General features: G+C 44.1%; 1 protein-coding gene across 6 annotated transcripts in view; it reads right to left on the reverse strand.

Moving 5' to 3' along the window:
• Positions 1–21716, reverse strand: part of kidins220a (kinase D-interacting substrate 220a) — a 31363-nt gene extending 9647 nt beyond the window's left edge. For 3 of the 6 annotated variants that reach the window (XM_029827620.1, XM_029827603.1, XM_029827601.1), the window contains exons 1-23: positions 21361–21715; positions 18660–18818; positions 18211–18309; positions 17499–17597; positions 16281–16379; positions 15941–16039; positions 15709–15807; positions 15128–15325; positions 14905–15003; positions 14516–14614; positions 14191–14289; positions 13923–14100; positions 13654–13818; positions 13383–13562; positions 13116–13281; positions 12857–13008; positions 12643–12743; positions 12379–12564; positions 11011–11151; positions 10077–10314; positions 9903–9988; positions 8471–8615; positions 8198–8360 (exon numbers count right to left, since the gene is read on the reverse strand). In XM_029827620.1, coding sequence (XP_029683480.1) covers positions 8198–8360; positions 8471–8615; positions 9903–9988; positions 10077–10314; positions 11011–11151; positions 12379–12564; positions 12643–12743; positions 12857–13008; positions 13116–13281; positions 13383–13562; positions 13654–13818; positions 13923–14100; positions 14191–14289; positions 14516–14614; positions 14905–15003; positions 15128–15325; positions 15709–15807; positions 15941–16039; positions 16281–16379; positions 17499–17597; positions 18211–18309; positions 18660–18791 — 3023 coding nt within the window. In that variant the 5' untranslated portion in view covers positions 18792–18818; positions 21361–21715. Of the gene's footprint in view, positions 1–8197; positions 8361–8470; positions 8616–9902; positions 9989–10076; positions 10315–11010; positions 11152–12378; positions 12565–12642; positions 12744–12856; positions 13009–13115; positions 13282–13382; positions 13563–13653; positions 13819–13922; positions 14101–14190; positions 14290–14515; positions 14615–14904; positions 15004–15127; positions 15326–15708; positions 15808–15940; positions 16040–16280; positions 16380–17498; positions 17598–18210; positions 18310–18659; positions 18819–19827; positions 19993–20143; positions 20305–21360 lie in introns of all 6 variants that reach the window. The other 3 variants (XM_029827598.1, XM_029827595.1, XM_011617847.2) reach the window with 3 other exon arrangements.
• Positions 21717–21765: the final 49 nt, after the last annotated feature.

Below are 21765 nucleotides of genomic sequence, written 5' to 3' on the forward strand. Positions count from 1 at the left end.
TGATACGGATGATGAGCTTGTTTCGGGGGTTTTTTCACCACTCCGATCTGTTTTCGAGAGTAAACACCGGCTGGCCTCTCAATGACTTGCCAGGATGATTATTGCTACAGCATGATAGCTGATGTTGACTGTCAGCACCTGACAAAACCACTGACTAACCTAAAGCAAACCCAGGGTGGAGCGTCATCAGCCCAGTTCCATTTTTTTAGCTCACTGATGAGTAGAGACAGTAGAGAGGACACTGAACGGGTTTTTTTTTTTTTTAACTGAAATGAGGTCTAGTCTTCGCTCAAGGACATTTTTACCAGACAGATGGTCGGTGATGGACACATCTGCGGCTGCAAATCTCAAATCTGCGCCCTTGTGGGTACATCTCTAAACCAAATCTAAACCACTTTGCCAAGACATACAGGGGGTGGGGTGTCCCTTAAATAATGATATGTCCAAAGATACTGACCTCAGTAGACTCTGATATTTTGCCACAGCTCTAGAAGGACTAGAAGGAACTGAAATTTTAAGATCAGTGATCAAATACACAGGATATGACTGCATCTAAGTTCCATTTCTTCTTAAAAACCACACTCCCACAGACCAGCCAAGGTGAGCCATCCAAATGTCACTGTCTGGATTCAAGTGTCACAGATACACACAGTGTATAAAGTGCGGAAACAGGCTGTGAGCAGACGACACTGAGCCACAGCTGGGCTGCAGTGGACAAAGCCCTCTCAGTGTTCCTTCCATTAGAACCTTTAACAAGACCCCAAAGGTCAAGGAAGCTCCATGTTGGCACGCGGATGAACCCTGCCCATGTGCCCCCTTGCTGTGGGGGATGAGTAAGACCTCTGAAGGCACAGATGTTACCTGCATGCACCCATACCACAAACCCAAGCACAGTGAACAGCCGTAGTGTGGACACAAAATAAAAATAAAAAAAAGTTAACAGCACCATGTACACCTGGACAGTGCTGGGGTGTGTGTTTGTGCCCATGAGTGTGGGCGTGTTTCACTGTTTTCCTCATGGACTATATTAACCCATATGCAGACTGAAAGAAGCCTGTACTTTTCCCCGTTGCCAGCTGACTTACTGCTGTTTATTTGTGGGCCTGTAGACACAGACCAACAGGAGCCACTGACTCACACACATGCACACAGCACTTCCTCTTACAAAACACCCGCCGTGACATTTTACGGAATCTCACTTTTTGCTTGTTGTTTCTTTTTAACCCCTTTACACAAAGCAACAGCATATACAACTACTTTTTTTTAAAAAAACAAAAAAACTAAATAGTTGAAAGACAGGAATCCAGTGCTTTTGCATTTCCACCTATCACAGGATGCAAGCAGCCAGGACTTTCCATACTGGGATGTTATGACCAGTGCTGCATCAGAAACACACCGTAGCAAAAAGAGCTGCGTCTTCCAAACACAACCATGAGCTGCCGTGAAGAAATCAAGGTCATCTATCACCGATTTACACTGAGACAGATGGAAAGAGGGGGAAAAAAGGAGAGTCAAGGGTCCTGTCCCAGCTGGTTGGGCGGACGTGTCTGAGATAATGGCACAAAGTCGAGCTCCCGTTTCAACGCTGGCCTTGTGAGAACTGTTAAAGATCACAAGTGTCTGAATGACTTATAAGGAGAATTATGAAGGGCCAAAAAGGACTAGAGAGGCACAACTACTGTTCCACGGAAGAACTAACATTTGATAAACCATTAGAGCAAGTTATGCCAACATCCTCAACTGCATGGTGTGAGAAACAGAGGTAGCCCTTAAATGACAACTGCAGTTTAACTACTTCAGAAGGCATCCTCTGGAGTTAACTAAGGATGAGTTGTTGGCCTTGGCATGAAGCAATTGACAGAAATCACTTCAAACTTAGTCATCTTCACAGCGAACAGACAAAAGGAACAAAGACGCTGCTATCAGCAATCAGTTGCCAAATGACAAGATGGATGCTTTTAGGTTGGAGTGCTGACGAACAACCAGGGTGCTGCTTTCAAGCGGAGCGAGGACAAGTGAGCTAAAGCTGTTCCTGCACAATGGCTCCATTTACAGGACCCGGCTTATAGCAGCAGTGGTACAGGCGCTTAGGCTCAACCACTTTCTGTGTGGTGCAGCCATTAGGAGCTTTCTGAGCTTATCCAAATGCTAATAGGTCCCAAGGCTGCCTGGAGCAGAGCCTTTCTTCTCCTCCCAACCACCCACACACTGCAAGTGATAGAAATGACCAGAATTCTGCTCTCTATCATTTCTGTTTGCTATTTGGGCACTAAGTACAGATGTGCCACTTGACTTTGCTTTAAGGTGTCTGCTGCGCTCGCGGATGATGGACGCAACCGATCTACAAAGGAGGCACCAAGATGCCAAACATTTCCATAAAGGGTCCCAAATACAGAGTCAGATGTCTGCAGAAAAAGACAAATCCTTGTGCGCACAGTGTTTGAAAAGTTAAAGAGTTTTAATGTGTGACCAGAACAACAACCAGACTAAAATCAGGCACATTCCTCTTCTGGTCAGCGTCATGTCAGAGCTGCTGGCACGGCGTCTGTGGATGAACCCGGTGAGGCCCTCTCTGGGAGAACAGCAGACAGCCTAGAAAAGTGGTGCGTGGACGGCAGAGCAGCATCATTACAGTGAAACCCACCAAAGCCTCCACCACCGCGAAGGCAAAGAAAACTAAAATCTGTTTTTACTTTAGATTAAATGCTATTTTCTTCTTAAAATCCAGTTTTATTTCCCTGATTTGAATCAAATCCATCATCTGAGGTGGACAGCGTGTGCCTGCTCTCTTCTCGCCGCCTCCCCGCTCCAATCATTTGGCAGTGCCAACTGACAATTGTGGCAGTGTCTGTTTTACGCATACATCCAAGGCCGATTTTATTCCAATAATTAAAATTCTCTTGTGCTAAACTGGACCCGTGTATCCCATATCAAACCACAGAGACGAGCGGCTAACACAAAACACATGATGCTGAAAAAATAATAATTGAGCTGTTTTAGAGGGAACTGTCTCCAGTTGAGACAGGCCTAGAACGTTCAGTGGTTCCCCGAAATGCTGATTAAACTCATGTGGAGAACTGAAATGGAGTCTCCTTGTTCCAGACCCCAAAACCTTAACTGAACTATACAAGGTTTCAGCATGAAATCCCAGTTTGCCAGTACATTCACACCAGTATGTCCACAGATCGTCCCACCTCCACTGTTCCAATGTGATGATGACGTATTTCGCTCGTGTGAATACAAGAATTTTAGCATTATTGCTTTTTTTCCTCCAAAAGTTTCCACAGTCTCAGTAGCATCTTGGACCATAGCTCTGCTTTTAAGTCTTAATAGGAACAATACGCTCAACACGAACGAATGACTCAACCCTAAACCCAAAAGGTGGGGTTTTAATATGTGGGCCAGACCACACGAACACTCTCACTATCAAAAAAGTCATCCAGACCATGGAAACTCAGTCAGGCCTCAACAAATCCTTCCATTATTTTGGGTGTATCCACAATGACTGACCACATATGAAAAAAACGGTAAGACGCCTTGGCTGTAAAAGCCCTCCGGTCTGTCTTTTCACTGGGTTTCTACACCTGCACATCCCATAAAGAGCCTGACCGCCATATTTTTGGGTCTGGGATGTTAAGCTCACGGCAGTGCTGGATGTGGGTGGTGGTGTAATTATCAAATGTGCCCCCGGCTCCTGCATTAGCTGAGTGACAAATCTCATTGCCCACTTAAAGGTCAGTGCCAAACATCTCACAAGCCTGTGCTGCCAGTGCAGCAATTTATAGAAAAAGCCTCTAACCTTTGAACATTTTCAGCGACACCTCAGAGTAATCAGGGATAATGTTTAATGCGACAACACTGATTTGAGGGTCCTGCGGAGGTCTGCCTCTCAGCCATGGGCTTCCTGAAAGGTTAATCCAACCTTGCTGTCACTGATGGATGAATCCATGACTAAAATGTGGGGGACCAGTCAGAGGTGCTGCTGAGGCTTGTGACTTGTGCACAGAAGGGAACAGTGTATTTCATTTGATACTGACCACTTACACCTAATCTCTCTCACTGGGTTTAGAAAAAGAAGCGCTTTACAGATTTTCCAACAAAGAATGTTGTGTAATAGTTCCCTCCTCACGTTGCTCCTTCTTCACCTGATGCAATCCTGCATCTCTAGACCTTCTGTCCAGTTTGCTTTCACTGAGAGCTGCATCACTTCTATCCCTTTCCCCTGAAGGGTACCTACTTGACTCACCTTCACTCTGCTTGCCTTTGCTGATTGCACGCAGACAACATTTAACCGCAGAGCAGCTCCTATTTTAAGCAACCGTTGCAGACTCTTGATTAGATAAAAGCAGTTGTGCACTCTCTCTGTCAGACGCACAAAGTGTCAGCTAGCCATGCGATGTAAGACACAGACCATACGTGCAGCATTAAGCATGTCATTATTAGTAATTAGGACTATGTGAGGTTTTGTTAGCATACTTTATAACAATTTATTCAATAAATAGGTTTTACTTGGTCATTGACTGTGTACCGTGAGGAAAAAGGAATGCAGGAACAACAAGCGCCCCCAGCAGGGAGGCAGAAGAAAGCCATATTCAAACATTGATGACTGACAGTCCGATAAATGCAGCAGGAATTCACAGGAACAAAAGGCAACACAGCAAAGAATAAAGACTTCAGGCAGTTCAGAAGTATTCATCTCAAGAGCAGAATGGGATCTTGCCTTTCTCTGCGGCACGACATTTAAAAGCTTATTAAAGGATTCCACATAAAGGGAATCACCCGCATGAGGTTTGGAACTGCACTTTTATCCCGACACATAATTGCAACCAAATTACAATAATTGTGCCAATTAAAGTAATCCTGAAAGAGAGAAGAGAGCATCATATTAATGTTTCGCTGCTTTGGATAAGAGTCTCTCTAATTAGGGCTGAATTGCCAGGCTACATATTCATTCAAAGCACAATCAGCAAGGAAAAAAAAGTTTTGAAGCGTCCAGGAAGTGCCTGGCTCTAGTCTCATCTCTAAGAGGGAGATTGTTTGGTGGATAAATGGAGGGTTGGTACAACAAACAGATTGAAAACTGGAAGGAGAGGAAGAGCTGTTTCTTAGTATGCTCACATATAAAAATAAGTAATATTTAGATGGATTTTAGCCACAAATGTTGGAAAACCCAGTTGAAAACAAACACTTACAAACACTGTCATTTTACCTGAACGAATTCTCTGTTCTGCTTCCACAACTCTGTAAACAAGTGTGAGTCTGTGTGCACATATGTGTGTTTGCTGAATGCAGCCTGCATCTCCAGGCCTGATTAATTAGACTGATCCTCAGAGGAGTTGGGGTGACATATGTTCTTCCTCTGGCGTGAGAGCAAGGTGTGTGCGCGCGCTTGTGTTACATTTTCACCATACGTGCCGGTTCTTTGTGTGACCTGAAGTGTGCGCACTTCTTGTGAGACTAATGTTTGTATTTCAGCTTAATTTCCTCACAACTTGCGCCTACTTCGCCGCGTCTTTGTGTCAGTGTGTGCAGAAACGCATGGCAAGCATTGGTGGTGTCCATTTATGTGTGGGTGTGGAGAACCAGGTGGCAGTGCCAGAAACCCACTACTGAGTGCGGCAGGGGCATCCTGGCACAGGCAGGGCACCAGATGTCAGAACCTGCTCGGTGGACCAGTGACACTTTTTTTAATCTCAAGCTGAAAAACAGGATCTGGGCGTCCAGGAATAAACCCTCTGAAGGAGGAAACCCAGCCCCAATCACCAACTGGTCCCAATATATCAAACAGATGAATAAATAATAAAAAGATGCTGGTCCAAAGAGACCAGGAAAATATATCAGTTGTGACAAGAGCTTTTTGTAAGAGGTTAGATTTGAACAACATTTATGGGCTTTTTTGTATCTCTGGAAGAGTTTCCACTAAAAAAGACTCTGAGGTCACTGAGTAACAGTACCGGTAATTGAGGAAAAGGGCTGGGGTGTTTCAGAGCAATGTAAAGCGTGGGTTAGCTGTAGTTATTAAGTCTGTAAAGGTATCTCAAGCAAAAACTCCAAAAACTCAGTGTTTCTCTTTGCCAGTTCAATCCTTAGGGCTTAACAATCTCACCTCACACCAGCTGTGAGAGCACCATTTAAGCTGTTTAGATTTGAGCTTTCAGTAAATTTCTCCTTCATACAGTTCTATCTTTGTTACACAGATGCCTGCCCCCCCCCACCCCCCACCATGCCATAATAGTCGAGGCTGCCCCGTCTTATTGGTAATGATGGAAATTGTTAAGGTTATTAACATGCATTCTCCATCAGATTAGCAGGAGCTGTACTGGCCAACTCCTGCTACAGGAATTAGTCGGATGTATTTCTCTCTGTGATGTGTCAAACAATGGCATTTAATGCCCCAACATTGCCAGACAGTTTGCTAAAAACAGCTATTTGTCCACTTTGAGAGTGTTTCATAGATTTTCATATTAGTTTAGTTCTTAGATTTGTTGACTCTGAAGGACACCCGTGTTGAAAATCTCAGTTCCAAGATCATGATTTAAAAGGATCAATTGTTGCAAATTATTTTTCTATACTGGGATTTATAGCTGATCTAGTGCTGTGTGCTGTGGCCTACTTATCTGCAGCAAGCTTTACAAAAAAGCAGAGGAAGCCCGGCTGCATTATGACTGAGATGTAGGGTGACAGTTGACCTATAAGGGGCTGACTAACCCCCGCATTCACTTCACCACTAATATAGTCACTTAGTAATGCTCAAGGGATGTGCAGCTCTTTAAAAATGGTGAAATCCAACAGAGCACGTGCGTGTGTGTGTGTGTACTTGCTTGAAAATTGGCCATAATTTAAAAGAGACAGTATTTAAGATGCAGGATATAATGAGCACGCACATCTTCGCATTCTTAAAGAGGATAAAACCACGAGTATCTATCCTTGTCTCAACCAGAAAGGTGGAAGAAGAGGGAGTGCGAGCCTGAGAAGACCACAGAATGCTGCGTTGCAAACATTACAGAGATCGAAAACAGCAACGGAACGAGATGCATAGACAGAAGCAGAGTCTTATCAGGGGCAGATTAGTGCAAGAGATAAGGCCTCTAAGCAAGGCACTGTGTTTAGCCTGTTTGAGGCTTCCTGTCATCATCATTAAGGACGTTTCTCCGACGGCCACTGCAGAACAGAGCAGCCATTTGGAAAGATGTCCAATGAGAACGAAGACAAAGAAATGAGACAGAACTGGTCTCATGAATGATCACATGAATGGCTATAGGCTTAAGCATTTCTTAAGCATTGCAGTGTAGAGGTATTTAATTTCTATACTTCAATGGTATGGATGTGTCTTTTTTAATCTCTGAGGCAGAGATGTACAACAGTATTAGGCTCGTGTTGAACAGTATTCTTCTTCGATACTGTAATAGCATTTGATATTTGCTTGCCATGCAATGTTAACCTAGTCTAATGAGGCAGTGCTCTGCCTTGAACATGGGGGATGGAGGCTCCTCTGCTGAATCTAGATGGTTGACAGGCTGACAATAACAGTGTATGACAACTCGCTGCCGCGGGAGTTGTATGCACTAGTGTATTGTGACAGAGTGCAACCTTTAAAGGCCAGTGACTGATATACAACAGCACCCGCACCCAGAGACTGGAGTCTTTGACGGTTCTCTTGCTCTTGTCTCTGGTGAGCACGTCTAAAAGCATCCGTGTTCCCAGACATACAATGACATGAGCAGTCATGTTGTTTACACAGGCAGATATATGAGACTTTTCTTTTCCTGCTCAGGCAAACAGTTGATGTTTAGTTCTTTTAGCTTGAGTTTTGTGCTTTTTCATGAATTAAAACCTGTTTTAATTTTACTTTATCATTAATATGATTAAAACCGTTGTGCAGATGTCCATGACTAAGACACTCCACGGCCATTGCTGCGCAACAATATGGTTCACGCTGAAAACCAAATCTTCTACCACCACCTGCTGGTCAAAGCTGTATATATATCAGTATTTTGTCTCCAATATTAAAAGCCATTTTGGTTTTTTTTAGGAATTCACAGCCAGAAATAAATGTGTTGAAAGGTGACAACTGATACTAAACTTCACTCATATAATTTCTAATTTATGTTGTATTTAATTAAATACCTTTTGAGGAATATATGAGATAAAACTTGTGAAATAAACTCCTGATTAACTATTCAAGCTGAACCTGTACCTCTCATAGAGGGTCTTGAGAGTGACCTGGTCAGACACTCCATCTGTCTCCTCCAGAAACAGGATGATCCATGAAGTCCTGTACGGCCACTCTTCTGTCATGTGGATCCATGACGCCAGCCGGTCCCAGTTGAAGATGATATGATTGGCCCGCAATAGACGGCCTGTCAAAATGGAGGGACAAAGGATTACTGGCCTGTTAAATCTGACTCCATGGTATGTTTGTGTTGCCCTGTTCCTTTGGTAGAAACTGTCCTTACAGTTCATTTCTTACCTGTGATAGAAACAATGTTGAGAAGCCTCCTCATGGTCTGTGGGCTGATGTCACTAAACCAGTCTTCACTCACCAGCAGCTTGGTGAGGTCAAAGGACATCTGTCTGGTGATTGTCCTTTGCATCTGGCGGCGGCGGTACGTGTCCTTAACAGAGCATAAACAGATCACATCATCACAGGGTCTTTGTTTAAATTAGCCGTGTTTCCAGTTGGCTTGAAACTACGCACTAAATGGATTACTTTATTTGCTGTTTGTATTCCAAATTAGCCATTAATTTATTAAATGACACAACTCGGGACTATGAAAAAATGTTTTAGAGAAACAATTTTTTTTTAAACATAACTATGATTCAATATTGACTAACCTAGTTTTAGCATGTGAATGCTTAATACAGTTAGACATGGCCCAAAACTTTATAGCCTAACCACGCGAACTTTTAATTGAAAACAATTTAAATGAAAGATTTCTTTCAGGGTTGCCCTGACGACAAGCACAGCCTCTCTTTCTGTCTGTAGAGTCTATGTTTTAATGAGAAAAACACATTAATTCCCTGCAAATTCAGAAACAAAGAGCCTCTGTCCCAAAGATGAACACTCATGACCCACAGACACGCTATTGACATGGATGCGCCCCGCTGGAGAACATCTGTGCCAGCAGACAGCTGCCGTGGTCAGGAGCCAAGGTGAGGCTTTTGGCTGGCTTTGAAGTCATAATGCCGGTCTCATGACCGCTTTCTCGGAGAGATCAAACATATGGCAAACTCTCAGTCAGAGCTGGAAAGGTATTTTCAAACGAGCACCCCTGTACTTCCTATAGCAGTTTTATTGTGGATTTTCAGAATTATTGGCTCGTTTTCTTCCAATTCTCTCTGTGATGAATAGTTGTATTGCCACTAAGGGTGAAGAAATATCCTGATGCCCTCCTCATGAGACAGAACACCCATAATGAAAAAAATCTCACACCAATTATTCATATCACTGGTAAATCATGGGTACAAACAAATGTCAAACAAAAGAGGAGGCCGGAAGGCAGGAGGCTAGTGACAGGCTCCTGTGGGGGGGCATGAACGCATCGCAGCAGCAGCAGAGTCACTTAGCCTCCTGCCAGCAGACCTGGTGCCAGCATTTTGTCACAGGGACCCACCGCTGTTAGGCCCCGTCATTAGGCCATGGCGACACAACAGGAAGAGTAAACAGTCATTACATCAATTACACCAGGAACTTTGGCCATGCACTCTGTACTCATCTCCTTGATTTAGTCTCCTATTGTCTGCACCTTCCTGCCAATATCATACCTGTGGTGACTTCCCACCAAATTTTGGAGGCAACAAAGGGCAGGAACATTTACGGTAAAGCGTTGGGGTCAGAGGCTGCTCCCATGGGGCTGCAACTCCAATCACAATAGAGACAACAAGATATAAATAATAATTACCCTTCGATTGAGCGCATTCTTGCTGCCAAATTTGGACTGGTCCAGACTGGTCAGAGACATTTTCCTCTCCATGTCTTCATGCCATCCTTGAAAGAGAAAGCGACACATGATATCAAACACTCAATGAAATGTCATTTCTATTTTCCATAAATGAGCAAGTTAAAGGTTCCTCACCCTCAGAGGGCAAAGGCTCTCCATTGGTGGGAGTCACCATGCAGAGCTTTTTGGCCGTGCTCAGACCTCTGCTGTTGAGGAATACTGGCAGGTGAACAATATTCCTCATGTAGTCGTGCCCGTTGATGTTGGAGTCTCTCAGGACGCTGTTGAGGTTCTGGTTGATGGCTTTGATGATAATATGGGGGTCGCTAGCGAAGATGGAGATAAAAGGGCCTTTGGAGAAGAGAACCCTTACCTGCAGTGAGAAGGGAGCCATGAATAATATAAAAGGTATGGTCTGATTGTGTTTCTACCCAGGAACCAGTCCACTATTTTCATTCTAAATCGCATCATCTACAATCTAAATCAACATTTTCATTGCACCCACAGACACCAGTCAGCCGTAGTGCTTAAACTTAATTATTCCCATGAGAATGCTCTGCAGCACATGCTGTTGGGAATTTCCAATTGCCATCTAAAGGACATTGTCAAGATGTCACGGGACATCGATTTGTGCGACATAGTTGATTAACCCTTGATCAGCACCCTCGGCAGGATGAACCGCTGACCCTGCAGCAGCTGCCTGCACCACCCATTACTGCCCTGTCACATGATGTCAGCGCCAAAATCTACTCAGAATGAACAAACAAAGAGAGTTTGGTCATGGTGTTTGTGACAGCTGCATATTTGAGGGTTTGAAATGAATGAAATTCTATTCTATTCTAGAAGCTGTGGATCACCCTAAATTTGGATGTGAGCTGATGCATCTGGGATGTCTGAGGCAGATGCAAAGCACTGAAGGAGTGAAGACTCTGTGTCCACCGGTGAAAGACCCATTCAAAGCAAAGAACCACATGAAACCGCCCAGAAACAATCAAGTGACAGATGATAAAAAACAAAATTTCTATATATTATCTACTAATCATCATTTCTGACTCTCGAGCAAACGCACCGTGTCCAACATCTGTAACACTTTGTCCTGCTCGCAGGCGTCCAGTCCATCAATGATTATGGCCATGCGGGTCTGGTTCTGGGTGAAGCCGTCGATGGTTTTGGCCATTTTTGATATCAGTTCAACTTCGTGCTTCAAAACCTGTTGAAGAAGAACAAAATGATGATGATGTAACGTAGGCCCAGGTTTGACTCAACTTCTATTTGACTATATTCCTTTTAATTAATGAATATGCGGTATACTGTATATCTGTAAGCTTTGATGCAAGCAAAATAAATAGGTTCATAAAATTTAAATATTTAATTAAATTTAAAGTCAAACTTGCATAGAAATACTCTGCCCAAACAGAAAAGGGTCACACACTATAATATATTGTTGGATGGCCTTTAGCTTTGATTTTACCACACATTCCCTGTGGCAATGTTTCAACAAGCTTCTACAATGTCACAAGATTTATTTCCATAAAATGTTGCATTAATTTCTCCCATGATCCTGCATTGCTGATGGGAGAGCCGGTCCACTGCCTGAAGCCTTCTCCAGCACATTTCAAAGCTTCTCAATGGGGTTAAGGTCTGGAGTCTGTGGTGGCCAATCCATGTATGAAAATGGTGCTTCATGCTTCCTTAGCCATTTATCACTGGTTATAGGTTCACAGTATATTCAGCTAGTCAGCTGACCCCATTCTTTGGGCACATAATGATGCTGAACCATTGCCCCCACAGGCCTGTACAGTAGGCACTAGGCATGCAGGCTGCATTACTTCATCCACTTCATTCTTTTTACCCTGATGCCCTCATCACTCTGGAACAGCGTATGCTACGGTATGAGTTCACCAAACCTGTAAATGATCACCAACCACGTTTTGTCGCATTTCTCCCCAGTATCCTTCCAGTTTTTATAATGTGCTGGACAATTCTTAAGCTAATATCAGTATTAGTAGTTTCTGCAATCTCTTTAACTGTTTTCTCTGTTTGATGCAGCCAGTGACTTGACCCTTCTCAAAGAGACCTCTCAAACACCCTTTCCAAGACCAAGGCATGTGTCTTTAAAAATGGTTGTTTAAGAAATGAGAATAGACTCATTGCATCAGTTTGGGTTTAGTCACCATAAAATCCTAAACTCTTGTTTACTTAAGGGGAAGCCATTATTCTTAAGTCTTATTATTTTACCAGCACTGTGGCTCAGCTTTGGACTCTCAAACAGTATGTGCTTCAACTGTTTACTTGATTTTATTAATTAAAAAACATGCTATTTCATTAAGCAATTAACTTGCCTAAACCTAAAAAGGGTGAGAATATCACAGCAGTGAAAAAACAGAGTGCAGCAGAATATCATCATCATCTCAACATTAGAACGGAAAAAGCTGACCTTCATGAATCCTTCACTCTTTAGCCTGTGCAGGTTATTGGCGGCATTGTGCAGCCGCTTCCTCTGCGAGTTGAAGACAGAGTCAGCCACCTGCCACCAGGTCCTACAGTTCAGCAGTAAAGCCAGGCCCACCACACTGGCCATGGCTATCAGCACCGCATTCACTGTCAGGTTCTCAGGATCCACCTGTGAAATAAGAAACATTAAATTAAATTTGTGCTAATATTGTATTTAAACTAAATATCTCTGATGAATGTCTCTGACCTTAAAGATGGCCAATAACGCCAAGCCGGTGATCAGGCATCCCAGCGTCAAAGAAAACAGAATGAAAGAAGGAACGCAGCATGTTTTCTTCCATTTCTTGCCTAAAAATTGAAAGGTTTAAGATTGAAGCACTTCTTTTTTTAATTTGTCAGCCAATACCTTATGAAATGCTTACAAAGATGGTGACATCCCTGACATCTCAGAGCAGCCTTACCTTGGACCTCGTCATTTTTGAAGACCCTGAAGAGCCTAGCAGCCATGAAGCCAAACTCTCTTTCACAGGCATCTGAAAGAGTTGCAATCATTTCAGCCATGGAGGTCTCCCCTCCGACACTGGACAGACGATTATAATCCGTAAACAGGAACCTGTGGGGCACATGAGGCAGAGGAATCATCCACTCAGTCACCGAAAAAAGTGACAGATTAGACAATGTAACAGCTTCTTAAAGTGTGTATCAATGTATCAAATTCACCTGACAGGAAGTGCACGTGTGGTCTGCTCAGGGAGTTCTGGTGGGTTGACAAACATCAGTTTGAGCAGGAGCTCCAGGTAACCGATCTGACGAGCCAGGAGAGTGCTGATGATCCACGCCCAGTTCCAGCTCTCCCTTTCACGCCGACTTCCAAAGTACACCAACACTGGTGACGTGATGAAAATTTCAATTATCTTTATGAAATGATTTGAACAGTGTTCACGCTCTAAGCTTCGCCACAGAACCCCACTGTTAAATTAGCCTCACCAAAGAAGATGTAGAGAAGGCCCAGGAGGCTGAGAGACACAGCGATGGCTAGTTTGTGATCCACGGTGAAGCCCAGAACCAGTGACACCGAGCCACACACGAGCAGAGTGAGAAAGACCACCAACCAAGAGAACTGGAACAACGGCTCAATCTGTTGTCCAGCAAAAGTTTTCATCTCATCTGTGGGACAAGAGGAAAAGAGCTCACATCTTATCACAAATATAAACCATTCATTTTCACTGGTTACTGATTTGGTGAGATAGTTACTCACCTTCGAGTTTCTTGAGAAGGAACGACTTTCCGCTGCCCCACTGAGCATATAACCCAACACAGATGGGCGGCTGCATGGTGGGCTCGCTCAGGATATCCGCTAGGGCACTGCTGTATAGGTCATAACCCAACATGTCTCCATCTGATTCAGACGGAGAGAGGTGCTCTGGAGGGGACGGAAAGAGAGAAATAAATAAATAAAGCTAAAGAAAGATCATGTAAAATATAATTGGAAGTCTTCATGAATTAAATACAATATGGCAGTCTTACTGGCTCCAAATATCTGAGTAAGGATGCTTTTTTGATGGGTGCAGTCGATATTGTAGGGTGTCTCTCCAGCTTTGTTGGGACGGTAAAGCAGGCGGCCATCTTTAGGGTTCCTCAGCAGCAATTCGGCCAACTTGCGGCTTCGCCCTCGGATGGCAATGTGGAGCGGCGTGTCTCCCTTCTGTGAAGGAAATAAGAAGAAATTAAATCTCCGTAGTCCTCCACCACAAACACAACTTTCAGACATCACCCTTATAGGCCTGAGCAGTACCTTGTCCATGGCAGACACCTTGGCTCCTTTATCCAACAGCAGCTCCACTACTTCTATGTTCCTCATTTTCGTTGCTTTGATGAGAGGAGTCTCTCCCTCCTTAAAAAGACAAACAGAATTTTAATTATTGCCATTGTTTATTTAATATTATCAAAAAGACATATATCTAAGCTCATTTGCCATACAGATAAGAGATTGTGCAGGGACCTGAATTTGAAAATTAGCATATGGTAAATATAAAAGAAATAAAAACGATATACTTATTGAAAAATAACAAATGCATACAAGATATTAAATTGTACTCATGATCGCGCTGGTGTTGTACCTTAGTGCAGCTCTCGGTGTCAGGGTTACACTGAAGGATGTCTCTCACCATGGTAACGTTGCCTTTCTCCACTGCCCAGTAGAGGGCAGTCTTTCCATCCTGATGTCAAGAACACAAAGAACTGTCTCACATGAACGAAGAAAATAACCCATCAATAATAAAAAAAATAAAAAGGGCTGTGCTGGGAAGGCATTATCTAATTTTTATATGCAGAAGCCCAGAGCCTGCAGCTGCTTTTCTTTAAACCTTAAGAAAATGTTTTTGTCTGTACTAATCCATGTAGAAATGTTCACTTTGGCAAAAAAAACAAGAGTAAGAACATAGGAAGGCCTTCTCCTTCTGTCTAATCTTAAATAAGCCAGCAGCAATGATAAGATGGGGGCTCCTACCTGTCCCCGGATATCAATATCAGCATATTTGTTCAGCAGAGCTCTGACTATCTCCACATGACCTCCTCTCACTGCTCCAATCAGCATTGTTTCCCCACTCTGAAAGCATGGGAAAAAACAGACCAGGATAACAGAATGAAACTTGACCTGTACTTAACTCGAGCTGTATTTTGCAACACTTTCCAAACAGAAAACCTGCGCTACAACAGCGAGCTGGCCTCACCCTGTCAGGAATATTGACATAACTGCCGGCGTCAAGAAGGTCCTGCACAATCTCAACGTGTCCCTCCTTGGCAGCGATAGCCAGTGCTGTGTTCCCATCTTTGTCTGTCATGTTGACATTAGGGTTCCTCTTTAAAAGCTCCTTTACAACATCGGTGTAGCCGCCTTTCACCGCCACGATCAAAGCAGTCATCGAGTTCTGGAAAGTTGCAGAAGGAAAAATGTTAAATCACTTAAGAGTGGGTGTCGTGATTGTGCTCTGTTTTAACCCTAAACCTAACCCCCCCGATGGTCAGGGAAAGCACTACAGCTCAATGACGATACCTCATATATCACTCCAGGCACTGAAGACACTTAATTACTTATGAATGAACAGCTCTGCACCAGCTTCTACACACGCAGGCGTCTCATTTTTGATGAACTGAGTCATTTTGTGACAGGACAGTGATGTGACACAAAGGAGCACAGATGTACTACAACAGACGTCATCAATTATTTAGTGAAGCTGCTTTCTGAGCAGATTTTAAGGGTCATGCAGCAAATGCAGTAGCAGTAGAGGGATTTTATTAGTGGTTTGCTTACAGCTCCTTCTTGGTCCACGTCAGCTCCATTGGCCAGAAGGTGCATCACACTTTCATAGTGGCCTTTCCTGGAAGCCCAGATCAATGGAGTGGTGCCATACTGGGGGGGGGGGGAAAGAAAAACATGACTGCAAGAATGGGACTAAATAGGCAGAACAACAAATGAAGGATGTGGCACCACCGTCGCGATAGTTCAACGAGACTAGGATGAACATCCTTCGTGACTCCGTTACCTTGTCAGAGCAGTTGACCTTTGCTCCGTGCTGCAGTAGAAGGTGGACGATTTCAGCATGGCCTCGCCCTGCCGCCCAGATTATGGGGTAAACGCTGTACTGTTGGGGCATAGACAAGGGGTCAGTGGGTACATATATATGTATGTATATGCTCTTGCTGCATATACATCACATTTCATAAATCAGTGTCCATTTTCTGCGACCAGTCTCAGCACTGTGAGCTCTCAGAACATATGGAAAGTTTAAATCCACCATAAATCTATTATATAGGTACTTCTCAAAAGGTAAATAAATAAATGACACAATAATGGTGGATAGAGTGGTGGAATAATTTCAGTACCTGACCAGTGATGTTGGGGTTAGCTCCTTTTTCTAAGAGAAGGTCAGCCACATCTGTACGACCTTTATAAGCTGCCCACATGAGAGCTGTCCATCCTCCCTGAGTGGGGACAAACACAATATGAGGACAGAAGAGACATATTTTTACCAATAGAATACAGATCTACAGTAGAATATACATTCTACGGTTAACATACAGTCTTTGCACTGATGCTGACATTAATCTTTCATTGTACAGTAAACAGGACGATTCTAAAACAGGTCAAATCTCAAGTCAATTTTGTGGTAGGAAAAGTACTATTTACAGCTTCTGCGACACATTTTCCAGTTAGCCCAGTATCACACAGACTGGTTTATTATAATCCCACTGCCACCAGTGGCTGTGGTTTTATACACACGCACACACACCTGATGGGAGTGAGCCAGTCCATGTCCTGAGTCACTTCCATAGTGACAAAGTCCAAGAAGTCAACTCTAAACGTCTGACTGCGTTTTATTAAAACTGATGTTGTCTAGAAATGTACGGCAAGTGTAATAATAATACATATTATTGATGATTATGATACCATTCTGAACATTTGTTCACTTTTCAAATTTTATTTAAAAATCAAATAAACTGGGACAAGCTTGAAAATAAAAACCAAAATAGGAAAAAGAATACTCGTGAATGAGCATTACAGCGGCCAGATGGAGGGCGGCAGACAGCCGTCTGCTTCTGACATGTCTATATTCCACAACTAAATCGTATGAGTGCTCCATGCAGAGACGACTCCAGCTCAGTAAATGGGATTACCACCACAGAGGAGCCAGGGCACATACGGTAAAATCATTTTAGTTCTTTTTCAAGGCTAATGGATGTATCTGTTCACCCAGCACCGAGTTCATCATCATTCTTTAGCCAAACCATTAAAGTGGATCCAATCGAGATGTCAACTTTGCTATAAAGGCAATTATAAAGGAGTCATCTTACATTATTGCCACGAGTTTCCTGTCAATTCATCTCTGACATGTTGCGATGGGCAAAAACTCTTCACTTATTTGTTGACCGTAAAGGCCATATGCAACGATTATTTTCTTTTATATTAAGGGAAGGCACCACGAGGAGGATTTTTCCCATTATAAGACAATTGTTTTTACTTTTCTATTAAACTTTTGATCAGAAGCTACAACCAAACTGTTCATTTAAAGCAGAAATAATGTGAGTGAATAAAGATCCCACCATGTCCCGATGTTCTGGGTTGGCGTTGTTCTCCAGCAGCTCCCTGACCACCTCGAGGTGGCCCTCCTTGGCTGCTGAGATCAGCGCCGTCCAGCAGTCCTGCGCACACAAGCGAACCGTCACTCCTGGAAGTGCCTTAAAATCACAAACATCTGGAGAAACGCCCGTCCAGTTGCTAAAAACGGCCACTCTGTACCTACCAGCTGATCGTACCAGGTGCTCATGGGAGCACGGTGCGGCATGGATACGCAGAACATACAGTGTCCGAGCGTGTGAAGAACAACAGGCGGTAAAGTACCGACTGCTGCTCCTGTCTCCTTGTGCAACAAATGAGTGTTGAGTGCGCGGCGTGTAATAGCAGGTCATATATAAACGAGGTTATAATGAGAGGTGTAGAGTGTAAACATGCATGCGTATGTGCTTGAGCGTGTGCGTATGTAGGGACTGGCTGCTGAAGGCACGGGGTGTTGGTCAGCCAGCAAATCCTGTCATTTAGTCAAAACAGGAGTGGGAAGAGTCGTCATTATGGTGCCTGAGGCCTGGTGGACTAAGCCCGAGTGAGGCAAGTTCAGCCAGGTGGAACGTCAAGGTCCTTTTCTCTTTTTTCTCCAAATTCACGCGGTTGATATGACCGCATTGTTTTGAGCCTGTGCGATGGGACACGTGGAGCGCTGGTATGTGGCAGGTGACGTGTGCGCGTCTGAGCACTTACGACATCATCCAGGTTCACGTTGGCTCCTCTCTTGATGAGCTCCTGAGTGATCTCCAAATTGCCCTGCTCTGCTGCCACCATCAGGGGAGTCTGTCCATTCTGGGACGAGGAGAGGAGGGAGACACAGATTGAAGAGCGAGACTCTTACTTGACTTTGAATTCCTTCCAGATTTGATTATTGTTGTAAAATAAATGTTAAAATCAATCTAGATTCACACAATGTTACTCAATCAAAGGTAAAAAGAATGCAGATTTTTCTGGGGGTAAAGATATCAAACGACCGTTTGTCTCACAATTGTAACAAAAAGTCAATAAACGTGGCAGAATTGGTAGGAAAAGTTAAAATTTTGTATGTTTATGAATGCTAAATCTATGAGTATTTCAGTTAGGTTGTTTATTAACTGATTAAAGATGTAGAGTTTAAATGGGATCATCGGTTCAGGACTTACGTCGCTCCTGCTGTCCACATCTCTGAACTTGTCCAGATGTGCTTTGACGGCAGCCAGGTTGTCCTCCTCCACGAAGCTGAACAGACTCTGGATGGCCAGAGACGTCATCTTGAGGGAGGTGGTGGTGTCCATGGCTCAACCCTGTCCAGCTGTGCACCCCTGGAGGACAGGAGGAGAAGTGGATCAGCCTTAACGGAGCACTTCAGCAGAGGACTGCTTAGAGCTTTTAAACGGGAGTGACAACCAGGACATGTGGCGTCTTTAAAGGTGCCGCGTGTGTACACGTTTGCCATTTATTCTTACACGCGTGCATGTAGAAACGCACTCTGTGGTGTGTTGGACAAGATCACTGCAGAAGATCTAACGGGAGCACTTGGTTCAGTTAGTCAGATTATTTCAGCCTGTCTAGTCGCGCGGAAAACACGGGGTGAAATTTGTCTGCTCAGGACGATCAAGGGGGGGCAATTAACAGCGCCCGACCCACAAAAGTTCACCGGCGAGGAACAATGGCTTTAGATGTGTGTGCCCTTTAAGGTAATGATGCTTCGGGACAATCGGTGAACTCAACCGCGTGCTCTAATTATATCAAGACCTGAGCTCAGTGGCAGCCTCCTCCAAACTGTGGATCTGTGCACCAAACTGAACTAAACTGCTGATTCTGAAGCGCCAGGCAGAGAGGAAGTATATATTTACATGCTATAAATGCTTTTAAAAGCCGGGGACAGTGCAGAGAGATGCAATTAAAGACTTACAGGTCTCTTCATTCTAAACAGCGAGAGTAAATTACAGTACAATTACAACGTTAGACTCGAAAGGCTTCGTTTTCTTCTTTAGCAGGAATTCATCCAATCAATAAAAGAAAAAGCACATTAATGATTCATGAGGTTGGGCTCGTCTGTCGTGGTCACACTGATTTCCTGCCCACATTGAGTCAGAATTTATGTTCCTATTTTCTTTAAGTCACTCAACATCTATCTAAAACCCGTAAGAGCAGCAGGTAAGACTCCTATATAGTGAATATAAGCTTAAACGCCACGTGCAAACTTGGTTTCAATGTTTAAAACAGGCAAAAAATTCACAGACAGATTGTGGGATTTTTCCCTCTGAGAGAATCTAACAGCACCAGTAGTTTTATGTGTTTCCAACTCTCTAAGAGGAAGAATATGACCTTTTGTTGATAGTGAAGGAGATACATGGAAACCTGTGGACACACCCTCCCCGGCTCATCGTCCCTCACACAATGGCTGTGCCATCGCCCCCACAAAGCCCAATCAGAGACCCTTTATCTCCACTTCTGTTGAGCGGTGATTGGATGAGAAGTCGCACAAAACCTCTTTAGAAAACACAACCAGAGAAATGAGAGTAACATCTGCTAAATCAACAGTAGAAGACACAAAGGCAGTGAGTGGCAGGAGCTGAGTGAAAGACCAGCACGCCCCCCCCCCCCAGAAAGCACGTGAAGATGAGCAGAAAGCCGATCTTACCTTGATGTCAAGGGAAGCGTGTCGTTATCTGGAGACGCGAGCACAATCTTTGTCCTTTGCTCGCTCGCACAGGATCAACAAGCATTGACGGGCTGATGCTCAGCATCCCCCCCTTTACCCGGGGCTGAATATTAGATGAGGGGGGTTGGCCTACACCCATCCTTTAACACAATGGACACGCCAGCGCATTTTCATTCAGTACATATGTTCTTCACCGCATCAGCTGACAGGGCTCTATTTGGGGGCTCTATTTACTCCTGCTCACAAGCAAAGGATGGCAGAAGCCATCTTTACATGCAAATCATGAGTGGAAGATGCAAAACGGTGAATCCCAATTGCTCGCTGATTCCCAGTCTTCCCAGTTAAACACACGGGCACCTGTCAAAGGGAGACTAAACGGATTTTCTGTGTGTCGCCCACGCCCTGGGGTGAGGTGCAGCTCAGTATTTATGTGAAAACACACATGTGCGTGTGCTACCATGAAAATAAAAGCCTTGCTGACTCTGCTGCTGAACACGCACCGAGGAAACTTGGGAAGTCGCACAGGATGGATCTCTAAATTTATCCAGTCAGCTCTCCTCGGCGTGTCATGTGGGCACGAAATTGCTGAGGATCCAATTCCCAGACTTACAGCCAAGTCTGCTCAAAAGCTACAACTCAAAGAACGAATCTAGAAGTTCAGCAGTAAAGGTTGGTGGATGGAGCAGCGGTGGATGGAACCGCTCACCGATAAACTGCATCTGGGAAATAGTCTTCTTCTCTCGCAGCGCTTAGAAATAAACCACGCTCTCCCAGATACAAACAGGCTGCAGTTTCCTTCGTTTCCTCTCCGATTTTGTGACGTTAAGCACGATTTCGGTCCCACAAAAGGGGCACAACAGCCGCCGTGCGTGTCTCCCGACTTGTCAAGAGTAAACATCTGGATGACACACGTCACGCTGCGCAGACTTGGGGACACGAAAGGCTGTATTTACTTCATGGTCTCTTATGACCGGTTCCGAATAAGGCTGTTGCGAGAACAGTGACGCTGCGTGTTTGTTACTCCGGGCAGCGACAGCAAAACACCGGGGCGAAACTCCCTGCGGTGACGGGGCTAACGTAAGCTAGCCTAAATTGTCTAGCTTTTCAACAGGTCCTTAATTAGCTAATGCTAGATGACGCTTAGCCGCTCCAAAAAAGGGATAAAAAGTACAAACTGTGACGTGAGGTGCACTTACCTCGTTGGAAACAACCTGCAATGGTTTCTATCTTTATTCCAGGCTGGAGGACATGTCCAAAAATCCAACTTTTGCTCTTTATTTTTCCACATTAACCTGCGCTCCGTCCGCGACAGTCGGCAGCTCCACTTCCTGCTGTTTGCTTACAGTGGAGGCGCAGACGGGGTCAAAAACCCCTCCTCCGCTTTTCTGACGGCTGCTCCACAGTCCCTGCTGGTGCCCTTATTACCCGCTTATTTAACTGTTACACAGCACCCAAATGTGTCTTGCAGAGACACGTTTTAAAAAATACAGCGATCGACGATGTTTAAAAAACCGATGAGGCCTGAACGCACCACCGTACATGAGTAAAACATGACAGTAATGTATGTGCATTTCTAAATATTAGCTTTAAAGGCCTTTACC

Source organism: Takifugu rubripes, chromosome 2, assembly GCF_901000725.2.
Source record: "Takifugu rubripes chromosome 2, fTakRub1.2, whole genome shotgun sequence".
NCBI classification, from domain to species: Eukaryota; Metazoa; Chordata; class Actinopteri; order Tetraodontiformes; family Tetraodontidae; genus Takifugu; species Takifugu rubripes.